This window comes from Lissotriton helveticus, chromosome 11, assembly GCF_964261635.1.
Source record: "Lissotriton helveticus chromosome 11, aLisHel1.1, whole genome shotgun sequence".
NCBI lineage: Eukaryota > Metazoa > Chordata > Amphibia > Caudata > Salamandridae > Lissotriton > Lissotriton helveticus.
In genome coordinates, this window is record NC_136072.1 from 124440012 (window position 1) to 124467216 (window position 27205).

Below are 27205 nucleotides of genomic sequence, written 5' to 3' on the forward strand. Positions count from 1 at the left end.
GCCTTACCATGGACTTCGACCGCCGATAGACTCCATGAGGTTGAACACGGTTGGATGTAGCCAGTGATGTAGGAATTGGGCCTGCGTGTAATTCCACTCGAGAGTTATTTAAAATCGTACAGACCTTTACCAACCCTGTTATATGTGAGAGCCCGGATGTCTTTTCTCAAGATCTCTGCAACAACATCTCCCAGTTCTTTGAGGAAAAAATTGAGGGGATATATAAGAAAATTACGAAAGTTAGAGGTCCTCTGGAGAATATGGCTCCCGAGACCCTCCCCTCAACGACCCCTGATAAAATGCTCCATGCAATCCCAGAAGTTACCTTAATAGATCTGACCACCCTTATTGGTAACATGAAAACTGGCTCCCCCACTGATCTGATCCCTGCAAAACTGGTTTCTCCTCTGGTGGAATCATTAGGCCCCACCATTCAGAAGCTTATGAATCTTTCCTTTGCCGAAGGACAACTTCCATAACCTTGGAAAGAAGCGGTTGTGAACCCTATACGGAAAAATTCCACCCTTCCCTGGTCAGAGCTCTCCAACCTTCGCCCTATTTCCCTTCTCCCTTTTATTAGCAAGCTGGCTGAGAAACACGTTAATACCATCCTTTCCAACTTCATTGAGGCGACAGGGGGCCTGGACCAATCTCAATCTGGGTTCAGGCCCAACCACAGCACTGAATCGGCCCTCCTATCTGTGACTGATAAGATCAAAATGTCACAGGATAGAGGAGGGTCCATGATACTAGTGCTGTTGGACCTGTCTGCGGCCTTTGATACCGTGTCTCACAACATCCTTCTCAGCCGCTTGCAGGGAGTGGGGATTGGAGGCTTAGTTCTATCTCGGCTGGAGAGTTTCCTCTCAGGGAGATCGCAATCTGTCAGCCTGGGCCCCTATCGCTCCACCTCGAAGGCGCTCACGAAGGGGGTGCCACAAGGCTCATGCCTCAGCCCTACATTGTTCAATGTATATGTGGCCCCCCTTGCTGAGATTGTGCGGAAGTATGGGTTCATACCAGTTTCCTACGCTGATGACACCCAGCTCCTCTACCCTTTCAGCTCCCTTGGTCCTACAGTCAAGGAAAATTTTGCTGAGGGTATGAGGGCAGTGTCACATTGGATGGCCGCAAACTGCCTCCAATGTAACGTTGCAAAAACTGAGGTTATGCTCTTCGGCAGGGCGAGCCTTCTATGGTCTCCTGAATGGTGGGCGCTGGATCTGGGCCCAGTTCCCACATCAAAGCCCCATGTAAAAAATCTAGGGGTCAAGATTGACCAAAAACTGACCCTTAACCCCTTCGACGCTGATGACGAGCTGGGCTCGTCATGAGGTAGCCTCCTCGCACGCTCATGACGAGCCCAGCTCGTCATGTAAAGTGCGAATCCGTAAATCCCAGCGTACGGGCGGAAATCCTACCGCACGCATGCGGTTAAGGAGCATGTCAATAACATTGCAGGACTATGCTTCTACACCATTGGTCTCCTACGGCGAGTATTTCCTTATCTTCCTGATACCTATAGGAAGACACTCGTGCAGACTTTGGTTACTAGCCGCCTAGACTACTGCAATGGCCTGCTGACGCTAGCAAACGCTGATGCAGTAGGTCGTTTGCAGGTGGTCCAGAATACGGCGGCTAGGCTGGTCATGGGTGTGCAGGCTAGGACTCCCTCTAAGCCTTTGTTGATGGAGCTACATTGGCTCCCGATACGACAGCGCATCAGTTTTAAAATATGCTGCACGGTTCACAAATGTTTATATGGGAATAGCCCCAAATATCTTTCCCAATCTGTTGAACTGTACCAACCCTGTCGTTCGCTTCGATCAAGCAATCAAGCCCTTCTGAAACGCCCTGCAACAAAAAGAGCTAGGCAGGGAGACCGAGCATTTTCATCAGTGGGCCCTGCCCTATGGAACAAACTTCCTACAGAAATGAGGGTAAACATCAATCATTTGGCCTTCAGAAAGGCGTTGAAAACATTCCTCTTTCAGGAAGCATTTCAGTCCCTCTAACGCACCTTGAAGATTACGATCTTTCCCTGGCTAGCAAAGCGCGGAGATACCCCTTGGGATTGATTCCAGCGCGATACAAGAAATAAAAAAAATAAAAACAAAATTGGCATATAAGGGAATATCTGGTGCACCTAATCCCCCTGGCTGAGTGGTAGCCTAAGTAGCTCCCAAGAGATTCTCGCCTGCTTACCAGCCCAACCCAAAGAAATGCTCCAGGACCGCAGTGACCTTAGAAACATTTGGGTGAGTGGGAAAGGGAGGTTAACAAATAAATATAACAATTTGAGCAGTACAATCATCTTGACGATCGCTATTCTCCTATCCATTGACAGTGGCAGTTTGGACCAGGTGTTTATCTTCCCCTCAAGCCAGCTCATTGTGCGTCCATAGTTCATGTTCAAGAGTTCCTGTACATCATGGCTTAGTCAGCTGCCTAGGTTTTTGATCTGCCCATTTAAGGGGGTAATAAAGTTCGAAGGGTGTAGTACAGTCTAGTCTGTTGGGGGAAATAGTGTTGACTTAGACCAATTGGTTTGTTCAAGAGTTCCTGTACATCATGGCTTAGCCAGCTGCCTAGGTTTTTGATCTGCCCATTTAAGGGGGTAATAAAGTTTGAAGGGTGTAGTACAGTCTAGTCTGTTAGGGGAAATAGTGTTGACTTAGACCAATTGATTTGTACGCCAGATAGTCCAGGGAGTGTGTTTTCTTCGGGATTGTTTATATACAGTGTTATATCATCGGCATATAGCGAGACTATCAAGCCCCTGGATGTAAACCCCAATCCTCTGGCCACATGGTATTGTCTGAGTCGTGCTGCCAATGGCTCCATGGTAATTGCAAAGAGGAGCAGGGAAAGGGGGCAGCTTTGTCGTGTGTCACACATGATAGAGAAACTCTTAGACAACAGGCTGTTTACTCGCAGCCGAGGTTTACTCGCAGCCGAGCTGTGGGTTCAGAATATAAGAGCTTGATCTGCTGTATAAACGATGAGCTAATGCCTAGCCTAGCCAATATATTGAAGAGATATGATCACTCACAGGAATCGAAAGCTTTAGTAGCGTCCAGTAGTATAGCTAATGCAGATGTTTGGGGGCTTAAATAGTGAAGCAATGCGAAGATTGTTCACAGATTTGCGCAGTTGGATTAGTCAACATATGCAATGCGAAAAATGTTCGCAGATTGTCCGCAGTTGGATAAGTCAACATATGCAAGGAAGGACTGGTCGGGTCTAGAATTGAGGGGGAGGATAGGTTGTAGTCTTTTTGCAAGAAGTTTAGTGTATATTTTATTGCCAATGTTTATAAGTGACAGTGGGCGATAGGAGTCCTGGTGTTTCGGGGATTTCCCAGGTTTCAGTAATGTTAATATGACTGTCTTGGGCATAGTGGATGGCAAACTTCCCAACTCAAGTGATTCTTGGTATACGTTCAATGAGTGTGCCGCTAATACAGGCCATTGGTTTTATAGAAAGATGTGGTTAAATCATCTAAGCCAGGAGCCTTGTCGTTTGGTAAGCTGTTAATGACCCGGAAGATATCTTCCGTGGTGTAAGGTTCGCCCAAATATGCTCTGTGTGCATCATCTAACCGAGGCAGTTCTATGGAGTCTAAATATGGCTTTAGGTCTGCCGATATGTCTGGGGCGGTGGAGGAATATAGTGCGGAGTAGAAATTTGTGAGGTGTTCAAGCACTTTCTGTGATCCCCTTACCGATTCAAGCTGGTTGTCTATAAGCTCTGTGATATATGATGAGTTGAGTGGTGGCCTAAGAGTGGTGGCTAGGGTTTTACCTGGATGATCGCCCTCGCCATATCTTCTAGCAAGAGTGTATTTTCCCAAAAATCTCACTTCGTGTTGGGCTTCTTTCGCATATTTAGAGACTCTTGCACTTAGTGTTGCCAGGTAGCAAACATCGTCAGTGCTGTTATATTGTGCTTCCTCATCGCTAATCTGAGCCTCTAGGGTCGGAAGCGATTGTCTGATGGACTTTAACACACCAGCATGTTTGGCAATGCAGCGCCCACGTATCACCCCCTTAAAGGCTTCCCAAAGTATACCCGCTGGTGACACTGATCCCTCATTAAGTGCAAAGTATTCTGTTATATCTTTCCTGATATCCTCCCAGAACGCTGTGTCTAATAAGGCTAGGGGTGGGAGTCTCCAACTAAATGCACAGCTAGGCGATGTTGGAAGTCTGAGCTGAAGCAGGCAGGGGGTGTGATCAAATTTTGTTCTGGGCAGAAGTGTGACGTCGGTTGTCCAGTAGCTATGTCTTTGGATACCAACCAGTAATCGAGTCTAGACAAGGCAATATGTTGTGTTGTTATACATGTATCTTCGGCCCTATCAGGATTCCAGTCCCTCCAGATATTTATCCAGATATTTATTAGCTCATTACCATGCAAGAGTATGTTCAGGGTTATACGAGGCTTGGGGTGAAGTTTTCGAGTTGACCCACGTCTGTCCAAACTGTCATTTAATATGGCATTGAAATGTCCTCGTTTTGTAATTTGAGAGTGACCCCTTAGCACACCAGGGGAATAGGGTACTTTAAACAGTAATGAAAAGGGGGTTTCTTCCCTTAGCGGACAACTGAAGTTACACAAACATAATAATTGTCTAGGTCAACTAAACACATAAGATAAGTTCTGCACGGGGGCGTGGCTTGGCTGCCGAGCGAAATGGCTGCCTAACTTCGCAGCTCTGCCGATCGAGCGCATTAATCCGTTATTTATCCGACCAAACTGACACTGTGGCTCGGACCCAACGGACCCTACAGACTGAGGAGGACGCCCGCCTGGCCCTGAGAGACTTCTGTGACAAAGTACCCGGTGTTCGGGGTGCACGGCCGTCTGGACTGCAGCCGTGGAGAGGCCTGGTGCCTTGCTGGAAGCCGGGAGCTCGAGTTGGGACGGACCTGCAAGAAGGGCGCGACCGCGGCATTGAGCGCGACGGTCTTGAGACACGGGAGTCCTGAGTGCCAGTCACGGCTGCGGACCCGCTGTCGGACGCATCGCACAGCTGGCCTTGAGGGTAAAAGCGGCGCTATTCCCACATCTACTGCTCCGAAGCGGAGAGAATACCGGAGGAACGGTGAGCGCATGGGAAGGTAGGCGAACACTGTCATCGGGAAACACCAGGTACGGGGCGGTCACAACACCTCTGGAGGAGAGCCGCACGTAAGGCACTGATAGCGCTGTAGAGACGCCGAATGTTGAGAGACCGGGCAGGTTTGGACACTGTATAGCGCGCTAGACACCGGCGAGGATGAAGCGCGAACCGCCATCTTGGATTGGGATCGGGGGTAGCGAGATGGTCGGGAAAGCGGAGGACACGTGGCCCGCACCGTAGGCACACACTGCTACCAATATGCCCCCATTTCAAAGCACAGATAACACCAGAGCAGGAAACCCCTGAAAAACGTGACTGTACTACTGAGACTGGGCGGCAACTGGGCCCCTGTCAACAACGGTCCTAAACAAGCAAGGCTGCGATGGGTATTTGCTGATCAATCGAGTGAATGCTGGCAGGGCATTGGGCACATAATAAAGTAGGAGGTCATAGCAACAGGACCTTGTGAATACCACTGTGCGTAGGTGACCTTCAAAATACTCGGTCACACAGAACACATACAGAGAGCCAAGTGTGTGGAACGTTTCCTCATACGAAACATAGCCGCGACTCGCCATGGGAAAACCGGACACAAGACAACCTAAAATCACCTTCGATAAATCGAAACAGATGACGCCGGGCCCGGACCACCAGGATCAAGAGGCATCGGGTGATGACCAGACTAGGCTGCCGGCGGAAGACATCAAATCCATGTTTCAAGACTTAAAGACGAGCCTGCAAGGAATAGATACTAAAATGGTTGCCCTGGCCGCACGTATGGACAGCATGACGAAGAGGATGGACAAACAGGAGGGTAGAGTCGGAGTGCTGGAGACAAATGTGACCGAAACAGAGGAAAGCCAGACAGACCTGGACAAAAAAGTACGTGGTATGGATAAAGTGCTAGCCCTCATCCAACAGAAGAATGAGGATTTGGAGGCGAGGTCGCGACGCAACAACGTCCGCATTACGGGTGTGGCGGAATCCACAGACATAGCGAACATGGAACGCTACATTGAACAAATGATGAAGGACATTTTTGGAGATGGACTTTCGCCGATGTTTCTCATAGAGAGGGCGCATAGAACCTTGGGGCCCAGACCAAAACCAGGAGCACCACCAAGGCCCATATTGGCCCGCGTCCTCAATTATAGGGACCGCGACACAATCTTGCGCATGGCACGGGGTATGGAGGATATGCAATATAAAGGAAACCGAATTGCCATGGATCCTGACTTCACCCTCCAAGTACAAGCAGCTCGAAGGGAGTTCCTACCAGCAAAGAAGGTGTTCCAGCAGACTGGCACGAAATACTCCTTAATATACCCGGCAAAATTGAGAGTGCAGGGTCCAGGTAGACACACCTTTTTTGTGGACGCGAAGGCGGCATTGCAGTATGCCAAACAACTTGTTAAGGAGCAGAAACGACAGGCGAAACCAGAAGAACAAGATTCGACGGAGAAGCTAAGTGACGTTGAATACCACTGTGTGTTACTGGTTCCAGATGGGTGTATTGAATGGGCTGTGGCTCCTGATAGAACTGGGACGTTAATGTCCAAATTGGGTGTGACTAATCTCCCCAAGCTTTAAAATAAGCGAACGTTAATCCGTCCAGGCACGGGTTGCGGGGGTTCTAGAGCAGGCACTGTCAGGCCAGCGCACGATCACCCTGTCACAAGTACAGGGATAGATGGAGCCTTCCTGCGTACCCCATGGGATGAGTCCCACAAACTGGATAATCAGATTGATGATGATGCCTACTGGAGTTGGTTGGAAGGGAGGGGGGCGGGGTTGTGCACAACCTAATTGGGGAGTTGGAGCGGGAGGGTGGGGAGTGACTGGGATCCGAGAATTCTGTTTGTCAATGTTATTTTGTAGAGGCGTGATACTGGGTTGGTTAATACTACATGCTTGGAATGGGAATACAGCAGAAATTGCTGAGTGTGACCGAAATGTTAGGTACATGTCCTGGGGGTGGTCGAGGGAGGATCTGCTCAAACTAGAATGGTGTGGGATATGCTCAAAAAGACGCACACAGTATACAGCCCAGTGCGCCTCGTGCTGCACACTCTCTTTGAAGTACTGCCTAAGTGGCCCCCAGATGGAACTATGCTACTTGTGAGCCGACATACATACACGCAGATACAGCTATGACATCAATACAGTGTTTATCTTGGAATGTACGGGGCATGAATGATAAAAGAAAAGCGAGACTGATACACTCCTATTTGGTAAGAAAGGAAGTGGATATCTGCCTATTACAGGAAACTCACTTAACTAACACAGGTAGATCATTACTCAAACACACTAGATGGGGAGATAGTACATGCTCCCTGTTCGAACTATGCAAGAGGGGTAGCAGTATTAATCCGGAGAGGGCTACAATGGAGAACACATAAGGAAATAACAGATCCTGAAGGGAGGTATATATTGATTCTGGGGATGTTGTGTGGAATGCAGATATTGCTAGTGCATGTATACGGACCGAATAATGATAATCCTGATTTTTTGGGGGAGCTGTGGCACAAAATGCAGACCTTAGGCTCAGCTGCGATCCTGTGGGGGGGTGATTACAATGTTGTTCTTTCTGACACACTTGACAGACAAGGGGTAACCCGAGAGCATCACCCGAAGGCAGCCGAAAAATTGGGAGACATTATTGCTGATGCGGCACTAGTAGACTCCTGGAGGCTACTGCATCCGGGGACGCGCGCAGGCACATGTATAACAGCCCATAGAGCCGCTTGGTCACGACTAGACTACTGGTTGATGTCTAGGGACCTTCATACCTCTGTGTTGGAGGCAACACACCTGCCGAGATCACTGTCTGACCATGCACCGGTAGGTGGGTCACTTCCCACCCCAGTGCAATATGTGCAACCGTTTAGCTAGAGGTTCCCCTCACATGCACTGCTTGATCAGGTGTTTAGAGAAGAGTTAAGAGACAAAATATCGGAGTATTTTGAACTAAATGAAGGGTCTGTGGAATCGCCGGGAACACTCTGGGAGGCCTGCAAGGTGGTTACCAGAGGTAACTGCATGGCGCTCAAAACGGGGGTATTGCGTACTATTAGAAATACACTGGATACATTGGAAAAAGAACTGGCAGCCTTGGAAGCTACTCTAACAACGGCACCTTCTGACAGGGCCCGTGCCGACTTCAGAACGAAACTCACCCAGTTTCAGGAGGGGGCGGAAAGAGAAGTGAAATTCCTCAATAAATATATTCAGGCTAGACGGTATGGAGAGGGAGACCACGCGGGGAGGACTTTAGCTAACCTACTACGTACGCCTAGAGGTACAGATTATATTATGGAGCTGCGAGACGGGGATGGCAGACTGGTCAGAACACCACGAGATATATTACATACAATGACAGGATATTATGAAACACTATACACCTCCAAGGAGACACCAGAGGACCAGGCAATAACAGATTATCTTGATACGATAGCTCTGGCGTCGTTCAATAATGGTGCACGGGAATATATGGATCTACAGAAAACGACAGATGACATAAGGGCGGTTATAGCGGGCTTACCATAGGGCAAAGCGCCAGGCCCGGATGGCCTCACCGCTGCTTTCTATAAGGAGTATGCGGATTTACTTGTGCCCAGACTGCACAATGTGTACATGGAAGCGATTGAGTTGGGGACACTGCCGCCGTCGCTCAGAGAAGCAATGATAATAACATTGCTCAAACCTGATAAAGACCCGACTAGTCTGGACTCGTACCGCCCACTTTCACTAATAAACCTTGGCGCTAAGATCTATGCGAAGCTGCTGGCCGACAGACTAAAACCCATGTTGCCTCATATAGCACTGTCGGATCAGTCAGGATTTGTAACGGGCAGATTAACTTCCCATAATTTGCGGGTATTGTTCGGCTTACTGCACTATTTGGACCCCAAGGTACAAGCCACCGCTGCCTTATTGGATGCCACTAAGGCATTTGATTCCCTCGAATGGAAGTTCCTACTATCTCTATTCACTCGCATGGGTTACAGCCGGTTATTTACCCAAAAAATTAGCATTCTATATAGTGGCCCGAAAGCAAGAGTGAAAGTGAATGGACAAATCTCAGATCCCATCAATATTACAAGGGGGACTAGGCAGGGTTGTCCCTTGTCGCCATTGTTGTTCGCCATTGCCACGGAACCGCTGGCAGCGCGTCTGAGGCAACATCATACACATCGTAGCATTGGCTTTACATCGAGGGGTCTACTTGTGTCCATGTACGCGGACGACATAACAATATACATGCAAAACCCGGCTGAGAACTTTGACCCTCTGATGCGAGAGTTGGTGAGATATAGTGGCCTAACCGGCATTAACATAAACTGGTCCAAATCGACGATGCTGCCTCTAACTGATTGCAAAAACACAGTTAATGGACAGAATGTAGAACAATGTCATACATTCCCCCCAGTACAAGGATCTGGGCCTAAATCCATCGTTTTTTTGCACTCCACACCACCCTGGGTTAGACACTGGCTATATGCAAATCAGCTCTGACCCTGTGCCTCATGGGAACAGTCCAGTCCGAACTACCAAGCCATGTCTTTCCCAGACCGGAATCAAGCATCCAAGGACCGGTTTCTGGCTATCAGCCTTCATAAGCCTGGATAGCTTGACTCCAGTGGTGTGGAGAGCCTGGGACTCACGTCTGAGCATACCCAGCCCACTCGGGGTCTAACTGATGGCACGACCGAGTGCCAAACCGAGTTCCCTATAGAATGGGTGTCGGATGAAGTAAAATATCTAGGTATCAGAATTAGTCGCTCCATACAGGATATATGGCTATCGAACTATGGAGTGGCGGTGGAGTGGCTTGAGGGCAAAGTAAAAAAATGGAAGACCCTACCGTCTCTAACGGGCCGCATAGCCATAACAAAAATGGTAATACCACCGAAATTTCTGTACCTCTTCGTGAATATTCCTCTGCCGCTTACGCTCTCCTTCTTCCGACGCATCCCATCCGCGATCCTCGAACTGGTTTGGGCGGGTAAACAACCCAGAGTAACTTGGAAATTGCTGACGCTTCCCTTCCGCCAGGGTGGACTTGCGGCCCCGGATTTTGAATTATATGCATATAGTGCGCAAGCCCAATACTTACACTATTGGCTACATCCAATCCTGTATCAACCGCATGTGGCAATTGAGAAAGACGTGTCAGCACCCACCCCATTAATGACAACTCTGTATCACAAATACAAACGATCACCGACAGATATAGACACAGTAGAAACGGTACGATGGGCCTTGCTGAATATAGCGAAACGTGCAGGACTAGCTGAACTATACGCCCCAACCATGCCGCTAGGTAGAAACCCGCTATTGGGGCCATTAATGAACACAGCGGTATCGGAAAGGGCACGCAAATGCGGATTGTTGGTGGCGGGGGATCTCTACCCGGATGACACCTTCGTGTCTTTACAGGAAATGTGTGAATCTGTGGAGCCCACGGCATCCGAACTGCTCCTTTATTATCAATTACGGGCGGCATGCAAGTCTAGATACCCAATGTTTCCTGCTGCGCCGCCGACGTTGTCGGCGCTGAAAGATATATTAGCAAACAGTTCACCAAACTAGCTGATCACTCGAATCTACAGAATCACGCAGGATACGGCCCCTGTGATGCAACCTGACTCGAGATTGCAATGGGAGGCAGAGGCAGGTACTAGCATTACAGAAAAACAATGGTTATTCTGTTGCACCCAACTCGAACACCTATCGCCCAACTACAGACTGAGATTGATCCATTTTAATTTCTTACACAGAACATACCGCACGCCTAAACAACTATTTAGGATGGGCCTATTAGCCGATGCTAACTGCTGGAGGTGTGGAACCCAAGACGCGACATTCTATCACTTAACGTGGGAATGCGGGACTGTGAGTAGATATTGGGTGGAAGTCTTTGAAAAGATAGGACAGATAGTTGGGGAGGAAATGAGTCCGGACCCGCTTACGGCCCTCCTTGGTTTCGTCATGAACATACCGTGCGCTTCTCGAAAACTAGTTGCCCTTCTGCTTCTGCTGGCCAAGAGACAGATCACACTACACTGGAAAAAAAAGGCTCCGCCAGCAGTGACAGGATGGTTAAATTCGGCCATGTACTGTAGGGACCAGTTGACAGCTTATTGGGAACTAATGCCGCAGCGCTCCAGACCAGTAGATATCTGGCAACCATTGACAACCTGGTTGGATGGGGCGAATGTAGAGATGTGAGGACGGAGATGTGTGGAAAGGATGCATTGGGATATAATGTACGGAGTGCAGGATGCAGACCCTGAATTGGGGGACGGAATAAGTGGGTGGGATCATGGCGGGAAAGTAAGTTGGTGTGCGAGACTGGACATGGGCTGTGCGATTAGACACAAAGGGTAGAATGGGATGAAAATTGCGTAGGTGGTGTTTGGATCCCGAGCACCCCGGACATGTTATTCACGGCGAAAGAGTCATTGTGGATATACACACCAGACCCAGGATGGACCAATCTGTTATGTGGAACGCTTCTAGTTGGTTTCTTTTGTTACTTATAAATTTTGGACACTGAAGCTGTGTACGAGTGAATGAATGCAGAACCGCGCATCACGGTTAAGATTTTTATTGATAAGCTGCCTGCCTCCGGGTTGTTGGCTGAATAGCAGTGTACTACTTGTATGAATAAATAAAGGTTTTGGAAACTTAAAGAAAAAAAAGATAAGTTCTGCACACTATAATGCACCCACACAATAACAGTATAGTTTTGTTGTTTATTTAGTAAAAAATGTTTCTGTATATTGCACTACTTAAAAACAAGCCATTGCGCGCCTACCTAAAAACAGTTTAAATTTTCATTGACATAATTTTATACACATAATAGTTAAAAACACATTAAATCACAGATAATTTTCATCAATATAGGTTGATTAAAAGAAGACAAAGATCACATTGGGGGAGAGACAAACAGACACTTCGTATTGGTCTTTATATTTAGCACATCTGGAAACCTGGTATTCACAAAATCTAAACCTGGACCCGTTTTATATCTTGTCTACAGGATAGATTGGGTTTCTTAATTGTGCAGCAGTGGCGCTGACGCGTTTCGATGGCTTTTATTGATACTCTGCCATCTTTTTCAAGACTAAATGATCAGTCTCTCCTGCTTCTAGGCACTGGTTGGTTGCCACTTGCAAGAAATTTCCTGGTTACATCGCCCTTGGTCGTGTCTCTAAGATTTCTCTCGCGTCATCTTTTGAGTCTTAATACATTCCTTCTTAATATTAAAATTACTTCTCCTAGGAACCGCTCTCTGTGACTGTAAGTTTCACCTTATTGCTTATTTTTGTAACGGACACTGCCTCTGGCGGTTCTTCCTTAAAGTTTGGTGTATACGGACTGTCTGTTGTTAATCCTTTTTAGTTTACCCGAAATACAACTATTTGCCAGATCTCAATTTCGTGGTTCTGCAGGGGTAAAAACTTTCTCGGGGTGGGTTGTTCTTATGGCATGGGTCACGTCTCTCTAATTGTAGATAATCCAAAAGTCTCCCACTCCCGGTAGCCTTGAATCTTGCGTGCTCCTCTTTTCACGACTCAAACCGCAAGAGTCGTGAAAAGAGCAGCACGCATGCTTGAATGTTCCCCGTAGTCGAAGTGGGAGCCCCACGGTAAATAAAATAGCAATAAAAGAATCCCAATAAAATATGTATATAAAAACATATCACATAAATTCCAATACCAGAAATACTTATAAGTACTAGGTTAGCATTAACACATAGGAATACATGGAGAAAAGAAAAAACCTTTATAAGATATCCATGTCATTATGTTAGTCCAAACTACAGCCAATCAGGCGCAAGCACCCCTCCAGAACCTTCTCCTCAGAGGCTCAGGCCCTCAGATTTTCTACCGCACGTCGTGTGAAGGGAGTCTCCCTGAGCTCTGCTCAGTTTTCTACTTTCTTCTGGTTTTCCAGTGTTTTCTACAATGTCTTCAAGTAAGAAGTCTTTGTTTAGACCTTGTTCTTCTTGTGGGAAGTTGCGGCTCTACTCTGAGGACCCCCACAAGAAGTGTATATACTGCCTCTATCCTGACCATGAGGTAGGCTAATGTAAAATTTGCAGGACTTTTTCCACCAAAACCCTTAAGGATAGAGAGGGTCGTCTCCTTCTTTGGTTACAACGATTGAAAGACAAGGATTCAGCTCTTTCTGAAGCAGAAAGCCTGGTGTCAGGTACTTCAAAAGCCGCTTCTAAGCGTAGGAGTGTGCAGGATTTGCCATCTCCTTTCTTGAAGAAGAAGTAACTTTCACTCATGAAGGCTCCTGCGGTGTCTCCACCTCCTCCTGCTACGCCTACGCCCCTGAGATTTGACTCTCAGGCGTCTACGGCTTCTTCTAAGCATGTTTCTATCAAAAAACGTGCAAAATAGTCGACGGGAGCGTCGACGATCATCCCGACGACAAGATCTGCCGTCTCCGGCTCGTCGGCGACGATAGTGACGACGACTTCTGCTTCTGGCTTGTCGACGGTGGCTGCGTCAACGTCGTCTGTGTCGACAAAGGTATGCCTCAGTTTTAAAACTGTCCCACCGACAATTCCTATCGCCTCGATGTCGAAGAAGGGTCTGTCATCGCCATCAAGATCTTCGCCGACGATGGTTGTGAAGAGTGCCTCCTTGTCGTCGGTTGCTTCATCGACGACGGCTTCGTCGACGGCGGCTCCGTTGACAGCGGCTCCGTCGACTTCGGTACTGTCGTCGACGACGACTTCGACGACGACTTCGACGACGACTTCGTCGATGGTGGTAACATCATCCTTCGCATCTTTGCCTCTGGTGCCACTTTCTTCATCTGGATCTGGTTCTTCCGCTGTTGACCCTCTGCACCAACGTCGCCAGGTACCTTTGGACCAGCTCAATATTCCAAGTGACACGCAGACTCCATCACCCCTGTTTGCCACAGCTTCTGAAGAGGACTCTAGTTCTGAGGAAGACAAGGATGATTAATTCCGGGCAGCACGAAGCCCTTCTGAACTGGTCATAAAATGTCAAGACTATGGGGATGATCATGATGATTCGTATAAGAGGAGGAACCTTCTACTCAGGTTCCTACAGCGACACTACCACTTACCCTCATTTCCAATCTCCAATATATGTTGGAAGATTACAACAGGCGTTTTCCGCCATCTCTCCATGGCTCGCCTTTGCCTACAGCGCCTGCACCTGCAGCAGCTCCTGCTGCTGCTCCGCTGCCACAACCAGCAGCGCCATCTGTTCCGGTTACGACCTCTATTCCGGTCCACGCTGCGGGATATGAAGATGATGATGATGCTCGCCCAGAGTGAGAGAACGGCGAGGTTCAGGATGACAATGATGATGATGGCAATATGGCAGATTGGGACGATTACCAGATCCAAACACCATCCCCGCCTCCTGCGACTCCAGGGGATTCCCCTCCTGTTGACATCGCAAGCTTTCACCAGCTTATGGATATAGCAGCGCTCCGCTTTAAACTTCCTATGGTCCAAAAGGACGAAGACTGTTTTCTTTACGACTTTAAGAGTCAACCTTTCAAACAGGTCCGGACCGTCCCCATCATCGACTTTATTTGGAATGAGGGTGTCAAGTTGATGCAAAGGCCGAATTCCATCCCGGCTCAGCCACCTCATTTGGAGAAGAAGTATAAGGCGCCCCATGGTTCTCCAGCTTGCCTGGTTGCACAGCCTAAACCAGATTCCTTGATCAACCAGGCCGCCCAGCGCCGTTCTAGGAACCCCTCTTCTCCAATTACTTCTCCTGATCGCGAAGGTCGTCGCCTTGATGCCATTGGGCGGAAATGTTCTACTATGGCTTCCACTACTGTGAGGGCTGCAAATTCTATGGCCATACTAGGACGCTACGACTGCCAGATGTGGTCTGACATGTCTGCCTTTGTTGCCCTCATTGCTGAGTCCTCCAGAGCAGAGGCTCTAAAGATTCTTCAGGAGGCGGAGAGAGCGTCAGAAGAGATCATAGACTGCTCCGTGGATATCACCTGCATTGGCTTCCGTCAGCTCACGGGGGCAAGCTGTTCTGCGACGTCAGGGTTGGCTGCGTTCTACCTTTTTTCGCCAGGAGGTTCAGGCGAAAATCCTGGACATGCCTTATGACGGCGAATCGCTCTTTGGTCAACACGTCGATGAAGCACTACAGAGGATAAAGAAGGATACTGAAACGGCTCGTTCCTTAGGCACTTTGCAGTTCCGCGAACAGCCTTTTCGTGGTGCGCACAGATGCGGCACCACCAGTTCTTTTTGCGGCGGATCCAATCAGTACCGCTCCTACGGTCAAGGAAATCAGCGATATTCCTCCCAGTCGCAACATTCTTCTCTCCAGCCGTCTTCCAGATCGTACCGAGGAAAGTCTTCCTATAGAGGCTCCGCTTCCAAGAGGCAATGACTTGCCTTCCCCGCTCAGAGTTGGAGGTCGAATCTCCCTGTTCTTTTCTCATTGGTCCTCAATCACCTCGGACCGTTGGGTGCTGGACATTGTATCAAAGGGGCATGCCTTGGAGTTCGTCAAGATTCCTCCTCACACTCCTCCAACTGGTCCGCCTCCAGCGCACCTCAAAGAACATTTCCAGCAGATTCGCATCATGATTCAAAAAGGTGCCATTGAAGTGGTTCCCAAGTCTCAGAAAGTGATGGGATTCTATTCCCGGTTTTTCCTCATCCTCAAAAAGACAGGCGACTGGCGTCCAATCCTCGATTTACAGGCACTGAACAAATATCTAAAGTGCCAATCCTTCCGCTCGTGGAGATCCTACGTCTTCTCTCCAAGGACGATTTCATGACTACCATCGACCTCCAGGATGCTTATTTCCACGAGCCAATTCTTCCACCGCATAGGAAGTACTTGCGCTTCCGGGTAGGGCGGAGAGACTTTCAGTTCAGAGTTCTGCTTTCGGCCTGCGATCCACCCCTCGCGTCTTCACAAAGGTCTTGGCTCCAGTGGTGGCTTACCTGCGTCTACAGGTTGTTCAAATTTTTCCTTACCTAGACGATTGTCTCATCAAGTCGCAGTCAGCTGTTCCGGGACACTCGACTCTGTCAGACCTTATTTCGCTCCCTCGGTCTTTCCATCAACACCGAGAAGTCTCAGGTCGACCCAGCTCCTTGCAGAACGTTTCTAGGCGCCACTCTGGATAAGCCACTAGCCAAGGCATTCGTGTCTCATGAGCGTCAGCTGCGGATTCTACACTTGGTGGCTCTTATCTGTTCAAAAGAGTCAGTTTCAGTTCGTATATTGAAGTCATTTCGGGGGATGGCGTCCTCCTGCATCTCTCTGATCCCAAATTGCAGGCTCATGAGTCGCCCCATTCAGGCAGAATTGGACAGACAGTGGCGTCAGGTCACCGGCTCTTTCAACGATCTGGTCCTGGTGACCGCCCAGATGAGGTCAGCTCTCCAGTGGTGGGCGCACCCACCCAGCATTGCTGCCGGGACTTCTTTCCTCACCACCGCTCCGGAACTCATTCTGACGACGGTCGCCTCCTTAGAAGGATGGGGCGCACACCTTCAGGGGCTGTCCATAAAGGGCAAGTGGACTCTGTCTCAACGCTCCTGGCACATCAACAGGCTGGAGTTAATGCCCATCTTCCTGGCACTCAAATCGTTCCATCTTCTGATCCAGGGAGAATATGTGCTCATCCAAACCGACAATACCACCAGTATGCACTATGTAAACAAGCAGGGCGGCACCAAATCTCCTCTCCTGTCTCGGCAGGCACAGAGTATTTGGGATTGGGCACTTCGGCACCACATTACCCTGACAGCAGTTCACCTACCAGGCATCTCCAACATCCTGGCGGATCCCCTAAGCAGGTTCGCATCCTCGACTCACGAGTGGGAGCTGCATCAGCCGACTCTGGACTTCATCTTTCGGCGTTGGGGTCATCCGCACATGGGATCTCTTTGCGAGCCCTGTGAACCGGAAATGCCCGTCCTTTGCAATCTGGCTTCCCCATCCAGAATCGTCCGGGAATGCCCTTTTGAAGGACTGGTGCGATCTATTCGCCTACGCTTTTCCGCCGATTCCACTAGTTCCTCGAGTGTTATGGAAGATGCGGAGACAGCCGTGCCACATTCTCCTGATCGCTCCCAGATGACCTCGCCAAGCGTGGTTCTCGGAACTGCTGCTTCTATCACAGTGCGAGCCCATTCTCCTTCATCCTCGAGCGGATCTCCTCACGATGGACAAGGGTCAGATCTGTCATCCGGACCCCTCCTCTCTCAAATTATTGGCCTGGAACCTGAGCACCTTGAATTTGCCCATTTGAACATCTCACCAACATGCAGGGACATTCTTGCCAGTGCCAGGGCTCCGTCCACAATAAGAACCTACAAGCTAAAGTGGAAAAGATTCTGTCACTGGTGCGCAGCTGACAACATCCATCCCGTTCATTCCACTCCGGATCAGTTACTGCCATTCTTTCTACAGCTGGCACAATCAGGACTTTCCCACTCCACTTTGAAGGTTTTCTTGGCGGCAATCGCTCGCTTCCGGCAGGATGGCTCCTCCTCTCTGCTCTTACAGAGTCATTCATCAATTTTTTCAAGGGACTGTTCAGGAAGTTTCCGCCCATTCGGCGTCCTCCTCCTACCTGGCATCTCAATATTGTTTTGGCGCAATTGATGAAGGCGCCATTCGAGCCTTTCCACAAAGCGGATTTCAAGTTTTTGACTTGGAAGGTGGCCCTTCTCCTTGCTTTGACCTCTTCACTTTGCGTGAGCGATATTCACGCCTTTACCATTAAACCTCCTTTCCTCCAATTCAAATCGGACTGTGTTGTGCTTCGCACCAACCCGGCTTTCATGCATAAGGTGCCCACTGACTTTCACCTCAATGAACCTGTTTTCTTAAAGACTTTCTTTGCCAATCCTCAATCTCCAACGGAGCAACGTTTGCATTAACTGGACGATGAACGATGCCTTAAATTTTACATCGACAGGACGGCACCCTTTTGCAAATCTGATCAGCTGTTCGTTGCGTACGGACGCATGCGCAAGGGGCGTTCTGTTACCAAGTCCACTATTGTACGTTGGATTTCTTCAACAATTTCTTTCTGTCATCAGAAAGCTGGCAAGCCTCTTCAATCATCAGTGAGAGCTCATTCCACCAGGGCGATGTCATCCTCTACTGCCCTGTTTGCTGGTGTGCTGATTTACCAAATATGCCGAGCAGCTGCGTGGTCCTGCAGGCATACTTTCACAAGACATTATTGCCTTGAAACGATCAACGAAGCTGATACGGCAGTGGGCCAAGCGGTGCTTCGCAATATTTTTAACTAAGGTGAGCCTCTGCTTCTTCCCTCCACCTATATGGTTTTTGGTGATGATATTGTTATTATTATTATTATCATCTCTATCTGGCTGTTATGCTATTTTTGCATTTTCATACCTATGCATTGCTGATTTTGCTCTTACAACCAGCTGTTACTGCTCACTATTCTATTCAAGCATGTAAATCTATGAAAGACACCCTCATACTGGAGAAGAACAATTGTTACTTACCTGTAAACAGGTGGTTCTCCAGTATTGGTGTCTTTCATAGATTCACATGCGACCCACCTCCTCCCCTCAGAGGCCCGCTTCTCCTCCTAGAATCTTTTTGTCACTCCTGTGCTACGAAAATCTGAGGGCCTGAGCCTCTGAGGAGAAGGTTCTGGAGGGGTGCTTGCGCCTGATTGGCTGTAGTTTGGACTAACATAATGACATGGATATGTTATAAAGGTTTTTTCTGTTCTCCATGTATTCCTATGTGTTAATGCTAACCTGGTACTTATAAGTATTTCTGGTATTGGAATTTATGTGATATGTTTTTATATACATATTTTATTGGGATTCTTTTATTGCTATTTTATTTAGCGTGGGGCTCCCACTTTGACAACGGGGAATATTCAAGCATGTGAATCTATGAAAGACACCAATACTGGAGAACCACCTGTTTACAGGTAAGTAACAATTGTTCTTCTGCCCCACCAAGGGGGCATTTTGGGGCACTAGCCCCCACTCTGCACCCCTGGGAGAGCAGAAAGCCCACTAGGCAGCATGAACGTTTTTGTTGGTATGCTAGGGGTAAGTGCTGCCCAGAATGGACATGCCAATGCCCCCCTCCCCAAAATAGCAGCAGTCTTTCTGCCCCCCCCCTACCCACCAGCAGAAAGCCCACTAGGTACCAGAGATATGTCTATGGGTATGTCAGGGAGTAGCACCTTAGGCAAGGGTCACTCCCCCCCCCTTTTTTTTTTTTAGGGAGCACACATTTGGACATTTCTGCCCCTTTGGGAGCAGATCAGCGATATTTTTAGGCTCACCTGCTCCCAAAGGAGGCAGAAAACCACTAGTCATTGAGGAAAGTTCCTTTGTGTGTGAACAGGAAATGGGACGACGATCTGTGTGTACTGGCGTTTGGCTGTGTGTGTACCTACATTTTGCTGGTAGTGTGTGTGGACTTGTGCTTGGCTGGCGGTGTGTGTGGACTAGAACTTGGCTGGCAGTGTGTGTGGACTGTCGCTTGGTTAGCGGTCTGCATGGATGGCTCTTGGCAGTGTGGGTGGACTGTCGCTCGGCTGGCGATGTCTGTGGATGGCGCATGGCTGGTGGTGTGCATGGATGGCGCTTGGCTGGTGGAGTGCATGGATGGCGCTTGGCTGGCTGTGAGTGTGGAAGGCACTTGACTAGCAGTGTGCTCATGGTGTGCTTGGATGACGCTTTGCTAGCGGTATGCGTGGATGGCACTTGGTTGGCGGTGTGCGTGGATGACGCTGGGCTGGCGGTGTGGCTTGCATGGATCCTCCAGCTTTTTATTACCCGGAATCCCCTGCAAACCTCAAATTTAGTTAGAAAGTCACACTTTCCTCACATTTCTGTGTGGAAAAGTTATGGGATCACCATGGCGGCAATTTCAATATGCTTTTATTTCAACTGTTCCTTTCTATAGGAAAACCTTACAGGATCTACAGAAATGACCCCTTGCTGAATATGGAATTTGCCTTTTCAGGAATGTAAAGCTTTCCGGGATCTATTATTAGTTTCACACCCATTTCTACTACTAACTGGAAGTAGGTTGAAAGCACAAGAAATAGGAGAAATAGGCTATGTCCCAGAAAAATGCCAAAACTTTGTTGAAGGTTTCGGGTTTCTGACAAAGGTCTGCCTATTCTTGAAAGCTGGCAAGATGGTGATTTTAGCAAACCCTTTGTTGATCCCATTTGCAGGGGAAAAAACTGACACCTTCTTCTGCAGCACGTTTTTCCCCCAAAATGTAGCTGTATTTTGGCTAATTTCTCAGTCCTCTTCTGGGGGAGACAGCATTTACAGCGCTGTGAGTACCACGTGTGTTGTAACCAAGCATGGCATTACATTGCAAGTCGTTTGTCCGACTTGCGCTAGATGGCCCGCAACACCAGCAGGGAATGTGTTGGATTTTAAGTCCAACACATTCCCTGCTGTTGCGCTAACTGGAGTAGGAATAGTAATTTATACTATTCCTAAGTCCAGCGCGCCATCTAGTGCAAGTCGTACAAATTATTTGCGTTGTAATGCCATGCGTGGTAACAAAGCGGACAATGTAATGTCCGCATTGTTACCTACCACAATGAAATATGTGGCGTTATAACATCACATATTCCCTTCTGGGGTACCTTTAGAATCCTTAGGATTTTGGAAAAAAGGACGCTTATTTATCACGGATACATTATGTGGTCAAAAACGTATGGGGGTCTAGGTGAGAATTTCCCCAAAAAGCCCCCCAAAAAAGGCTTGGCACGGGAGTGGGGGTCGGGGGGGCAGGGTGGGGGGAGACTTGGTAGCGAAGGGGTCTAATATCCACTAAAGAAATCAAGGAAGACAAACAACAATGACAATTATTATGAGTGCACATTTACTTTACCTGAAAAAAAGAACTGTCTCCACACTGTCTCCATAAAGCTTCTGACCTTGGTTTATTTTGACAGTATTTCTCATAAACTTTAAGGTCTTCTTTCTAAAAAAAAGATAATATGTTTTACATATTTATACATAAATGGTTCTTTTTAAAACACCGCTAGCAAAGGCCACAAGCTTTCACTTGCTATAACATGTGACTACATCAAATGATAAAAGGCCTGCAAAAAAGATCCAATACCATGATACCAACAAAGATGACTTGTTGACTGTACAGTTAAACTTCAAGCGACTCAGCGCAGTCTACGGTGCATGAGATGTAATATAACTGTTAATATCCACTGCCATGTTTTTGTTCATATGTTAAAAATATTTTAAAAAATCTAATTACTTTTTTATATTGTTAATACTAAATAAAACATATCATTACTTAAAAACGTTTAGTTTAAATTTTTGTGTTCTGAGCCATGATAACCATAAACCGCTTTGGCCTTAGTAGGTCGTGCTTGACAAGAACAATACACAAGCATTATGAAGTGACAAATAGGATAAACCACAAAATGCTCAAGTCTATGATCTGCAGTCCTACATACATTATAAATGCAAAAAAATACATTATAGTGATTAATTAGACTGACAGTCAAAAGGGCGACTTACACTTGGTTTACTAAAGTCAAGAACCAATAAGACAGCACCGTAACGGCATAGTAACTGTGGACTGATATGGCAGTTAGCACTCACGGTGTCTGGAAATCTGACTGGCCCTACGATGCATACCCTGTAACCATCGGATGAACATAGCAGAAAAAGAAATAATTCAAGCGATATTCGTCTTTGAATTAAAATTCATCTGAAAAAAGTTGATGTTATGGCTGGGAAACAAACCCAAAAGACCCAATTGGCTGCTACTGTTAAATGCATTAGCCATAACACTGGCATCCTCCATGCCCTACTTTATTTATTTATTTATTTTGGAATTTTATAAAGCGCTTAGTTACGCTCACCGGCGTATGATTGCTTTAGTAAGGGAGGGAAAGTGAGGGAGGAGGAGCTAGGGCAGTGCTAGGCGGAACAGATGTGTTTTGAGGGCTCTGCGGAATTTGGGCTCAGAGGGTTCCAGGCGTAATTCAATCGGCAATAAGTTCCAATTCTTGGCGGCAAGAAAACGGAACGATCTTCCCCCCATGCGGGCTCTGCGGATTTTGGGGACAGTGACCAAGCCAGTGTCGGAGGATTTAAGCATCCGCTCTGGTCTGTAGGGGGTAATAAGACCGTTCAAAGGGGCGGGTGCTTTGCCTCCTAAGATACGCTGGCATACGCAGAGGGCTTTGTATTTAATCCTTTCACAGATTGGTAGCCAGTGGAGAGATTTTAAGGCCGCTTTGGAGGAGGTACGTCTCGGGAGCCTTAGCACCAACCTGGCCACTGCATTCTGCAGCAACTGGAGACAGTTAATACTGCTGACCGTACTACCCAGGTACAGGAGATTAGCATAATCCAGTCTTGATGTTACCAAGGCATGCACGAGGGTCTGTCTGTCTCCAACAGGGAGCATATCAAGGACCTTACGCAGGGTTTTGAGTACTCCAAAACACATTCCCACTACCCGATTGATCTGGGGCGTAAACGATAGATCGGCGTCAAACAAAACCCCCAGATTTTTGGCCTGTTGAGCTGGCATAGGTGTAGGGCCCAAGCAGTCTGGCCACCATGCTGAGGACCACACAGATGGACTCCTCCCCACCACGAGCACCTCAGTCTTGGAGCCATTCAACTTCAGGCAGTTGTTAGACATCCAGGAGGCTAGCTCCTGCATGCAAGCACTGAAGTTGGCGGCTGCGGTGCCGGGCGCCCGTGAAAGGGAGATGGCCAGCTGCGTGTCGTCAGCATAAGATACAAGTTGGATATCGTATCTCTCCACAATAGTGGCAACAGGAGAAGCGTACAGGTCAAACAGGGTGGGGCTAAGGGCAGAGCCCTGGGGAACCCCTTGGTCGAGATGGAATAGCTTGGAGTAGCATTCACCCTGTCTGACCTGGAAGCCTCTTTCCATCATAAAGGATTGTAGCCATCTAAGTGCCCTCCCGTTGATTCCTCCCTTATTGAGACACTGTAGCAAGATGGAGTGTGCTACAGTGTCAAAGGCGGCACTAAGGTCAAGTAAGATGAGTGCCATGGTTTGACCCTCATCAACTCCTTGCCTGATGGTCTCGGTTGCCATAAGCAGCGCAGACTCTGGAGTGGCGAGGACGTAATCCAAACTGCGTAGGGTGGAGAAGATTGGAATCATCCACAAAGGTCATAATTTGAGAGTTGACCACCTTTTCTGCCACCTTGGCCATTTAAGGAAGAAGGGAAATGGGTCTCAGGTTGTCCAACCTGTCCCAGCTAAGGTTAGCTTTTTTTTGGAGCGGGAGTACAATAGCTTGCTTCCATTTTTTGGGTACAGTGCAGGTCTTAAAGGAGATGTCAAGAACATCTCTGATATAAGGTTCTAAAGTTTCAATGCTTCGACCAAGAAGTTTCGGCGATGCTGGGTCACAGGGAGATCCGGACTTGATCGAGCGACAAATCCGCTGCAGCTCATTAGGCGATGGAATCACAAAATTGCATAATCTATTAGTGCCTGCATCTAAGTTAGGAGGTTCCCTGAACTCAGTTGCCTTTTCCTTCCCCCCTGCAAAAGCAGAATAGATGTTAGCCACTTTATCGGAGAAGTAGGTAGCAATACGATTGCAGTACTCAACTGAGCTCAGTGAGGGATCGACAGAGGAGCTACACATGGAAATTTCCTTATAGATTTTAAATAGCTCCTTAGTGGAGTTTTGGGCTTCTCCAATCCTGTCTGAAAAGTGCTTGGTTTTGGCGAGTCTAATGAGAATGTGATATTCCCTGCGTCTGCCTTTGTATTTCAGTTTAGCTTGGTCTAGATAGGCAACCCTCCATTGTCGTTCTAATTTCTTGCATTCCGCTTTAACTAAGCGGAGTTCCTCACTAAACCAAGGGGCCGATTTCTGCGGTCTGCCATAGTTATGCGCTCATCAAGTCTATCAGATGCAGTAACCGCATCTTCCCCACCTGGTCTGCCACCTATAGTATGGGCCGAATCAAATTTCGCTTGGGAGAATGTAGTCCATTTCCGACTAAGGTATTTGGTACAATGGGGTTTGTGTGTGTTTATAGCTGGGACAGATAGTGTAAATGGAACTACAAAATGATCGGACCAGACCACAGGGATAGGAGAATGAATTTTTACACCATCCCAGTTGGCAAATATTGGATCCAACAAGTGGCCTTTTGAGTGGGTGGGGGCTTTGGATTCAGTCGATAATTGAAGGGAAGAAAGTTGCTGATAGAAATCGGTGACTGCTTTATCAGCTAGATTATCTAGGTGGATATTGAGATCGCCTAGAAGCAAGAACTTATCTCTGCATAGGGCAGTTTCTGTGATACCGTCAATCAGACGAGTAGTGAACTGGGTCGAGGGACCCGGGGGACGGTAGATTAGTAAGCCGTTCACCGTATTCCCCGTGTTAACTTTAATAGTGAAGGGTCCTATCTCGCCTTCAGCTATGGGGAAGGGATCAAGTTGGCATGTCAATGGTTGTTTAAAGATGACAGCTATCCTCCCACCTCTTCCCTCAATCCTGTCCAGATGGGCCAGACTGTATTCCGTAGGGAGAGAGGCGACTATATCTGGGCCAGAATTGGAATCCAACCAGGTTTCTGTGAGGAACAATAGGTCGAGTTTCATATCTAATAATAGATCATGAATATCCAGGCTGTGTTTCCTCATGGATCTGGTGTTAAGTAGCCCACATAAGAGCCTGGTATGCTCCTCTCTGGGAGGGGGTCTGGTCTGCCACGTATAATGGCAGACTTTGCAGCTGTTAGTTTCCTCTACATTAAGACTGTGAAAACAGCCTTTAGCCAGACCGGGACGCATGTCACGTAGTTGCTGGGAAGTCCAACATAGTCTAGCTTTGAATTGACCAGGGGGACTGGCCTCTGTCCCCGGCCGTGCGCGGACGGTCGCAGACGGGCTTGCCTTTGGCGCGCCGCCGGCGCGCCCGCTGCGCCCACCCGCTGCGCGGACGGGAGGGTGTCATCTTTTTATAGAGTGGGAGGCGGGTGGGAAGCGTCCAACTACTGGACCGCAGCCCTACTCCTTCCCCCAATATGGCGACCCTCGAAGCCTGCCGGCGTCAGCCCCAACATCGGCTGCACCGGTCCGGAATGGAGACAAGGGGCCTCGGAACAACTTGAATCTTGCCCCGAGGGGACTGAAGTGCAGGTAAGTAAAAAAGCTAATAAGTTCATACACAACATCACTGTTATCTGAAATTATATTACCATCAGATGTATCACTGATGACACCTACAAAGATGTAATTGCTGACATAACGGCATCTCATATGATATCACCAATGATATCAATGATACCACTGTATAAACATGTGTCATGTGTAATGCCTAATGTGTGCTTTTCAAGGAAGCATGGTAAATGATTAAAAACCAATTTGTATATGCCAATGAGAATGCAAATTAACTAAACATTAAATACTGATGAAGAGGACAAGCATCTTAAATTATCCTTCAAGAACAAAGAGCATGTATACATGTAGGTATGGACATCAATTCATCAAACCTCCAGAGGTAGCAGAGATGACAACACATAGTATTTGACCTGAGTGAGACCAGAGGGTTGACTTTTTGTCGTACCCTTATCCCTTTGACAGACTTCGCTGATGAGAGGCTAGTGGAGGGCTAAGACTGGGAGCTACAATTAACAAGGCTTGTGGAGTCCTTTTTACTTTCTGTTCCTACCTCTGCTTTTATGAGTTGACTTAAAACAGGGAGCAAGATCAGTGCTCAGTATACCAATAGCACACTGCAACTGCGTTTACTAAGTGATAGCAATGCTATTATGCACACATGGTCTCTTTATACCAAGGAGAGAGAGATGGCAAATTTCACCTAATTTTTGTGGGTAAGTGATATAGTGGAGTGGAGACTAGACCTTAGAAAGTGAGTGAAGTATGTACTATTTGTATAGTTTTCTCCACACATTTTGTTTTACTTTTGGGGCAGTATCTGCCCCTCTGGGCCCTGTACTTCCTCCCTGGGGTCAGGGAATGCACGGTAGCCCCTTATATGCACGATGCCACTTATTTCAAGGCACAGGCCTTAGTGTCTGGCAATTCTGTAAGGTCCAACTCAACAACACTTTTCAGCAGCTACCAGGTAGTGAGATTGCCTGATGCCGAAATCTTCTGAATGTTTGCAGATCTTGCATTTTATAAAGGAAAAAGGCCCCCTTTTTAATAGAATTAATGTGTTTTTCAAATTATTATCAGACAATTATAGAATCTAGATCTACAAATAATCCAAAGTAAAAATGGGCAAGGTCTACAAAATGATTTGTCTTATTACCTCTTCAAAGCATGTCCCACACCTTTTTGTAATACACATGTCTCAAAAGCTACTGAATGGTGTTACACCAAACAAAAAGCATCCTGCTGAGTAAAGTTCTAGTTTCATCACAAGTTTATTTGTAATGTAATTCAGTAGTTTTTGCTGTTGACAGTAAGCATAAATCATCCTGCATTAGAACGCTTATATATTCACATGTTCGAGTCATTCCCTTAGTCGACCTGCAAACCCCCAGTGACTATAAATAGAAGTGAACAACCCGGAGATCGGTCAATGAGGTGGAAGTGCTGAACTCTTGCATGTAGTGTGTGAGTCTGTGAGTCCTTGAGAAGAGCTTTGCTCTAACCCGTGTTGGACCTTAGATTAGTTACTGTTTCAGCAGTTGACTTCATTCTTTCTGAATCTCAGCCTGCCCTTTTGTTGGACCTGGCCCTATTTGTAGGGTTGTCCCCAAACATTTTGCCTTTTTCCTCCTATTTTTTCTGACCTGTTTTTGTTGGCTTTAGGACTCTGAGCACTTTACCACTTCTAACCAGTGCTAAAGTGCATATGCTCTTTGTCTGAATTGTATTGGTGATTGGTTTATCCAGGATTGGCATATATAATGTAGTAGGAAGTCCCTAGTAAAGTGCACCAGGTGTGTTCAGGTCCTGTAAATTAAATTCTACTAGTGGACCTGCAGCACTGATTGTGCCACCCACACGAGTAGCCCTGCAAACCTGTCTCAGGACTGCCTCT

General features: G+C 47.6%; 2 protein-coding genes across 6 annotated transcripts in view; one reads left to right on the forward strand and one right to left on the reverse strand.

The window, feature by feature from the left end:
* MCF2L2 (MCF.2 cell line derived transforming sequence-like 2) overlaps positions 1–27205 on the reverse strand; it is a 2082183-nt gene that overhangs the window by 505991 nt on the left and 1548987 nt on the right. For all 4 annotated transcript variants that reach the window (XM_078665987.1, XM_078665986.1, XM_078665989.1 and 1 more), the window contains exon 19: positions 21043–21135. In XM_078665987.1, coding sequence (XP_078522113.1) covers positions 21043–21135 — 93 coding nt within the window. The remainder of the gene's footprint in view (positions 1–21042; positions 21136–27205) is intronic.
* Positions 1–27205, forward strand: part of B3GNT5 (UDP-GlcNAc:betaGal beta-1,3-N-acetylglucosaminyltransferase 5) — an 818869-nt gene that overhangs the window by 299889 nt on the left and 491775 nt on the right. The window lies entirely within an intron of this gene.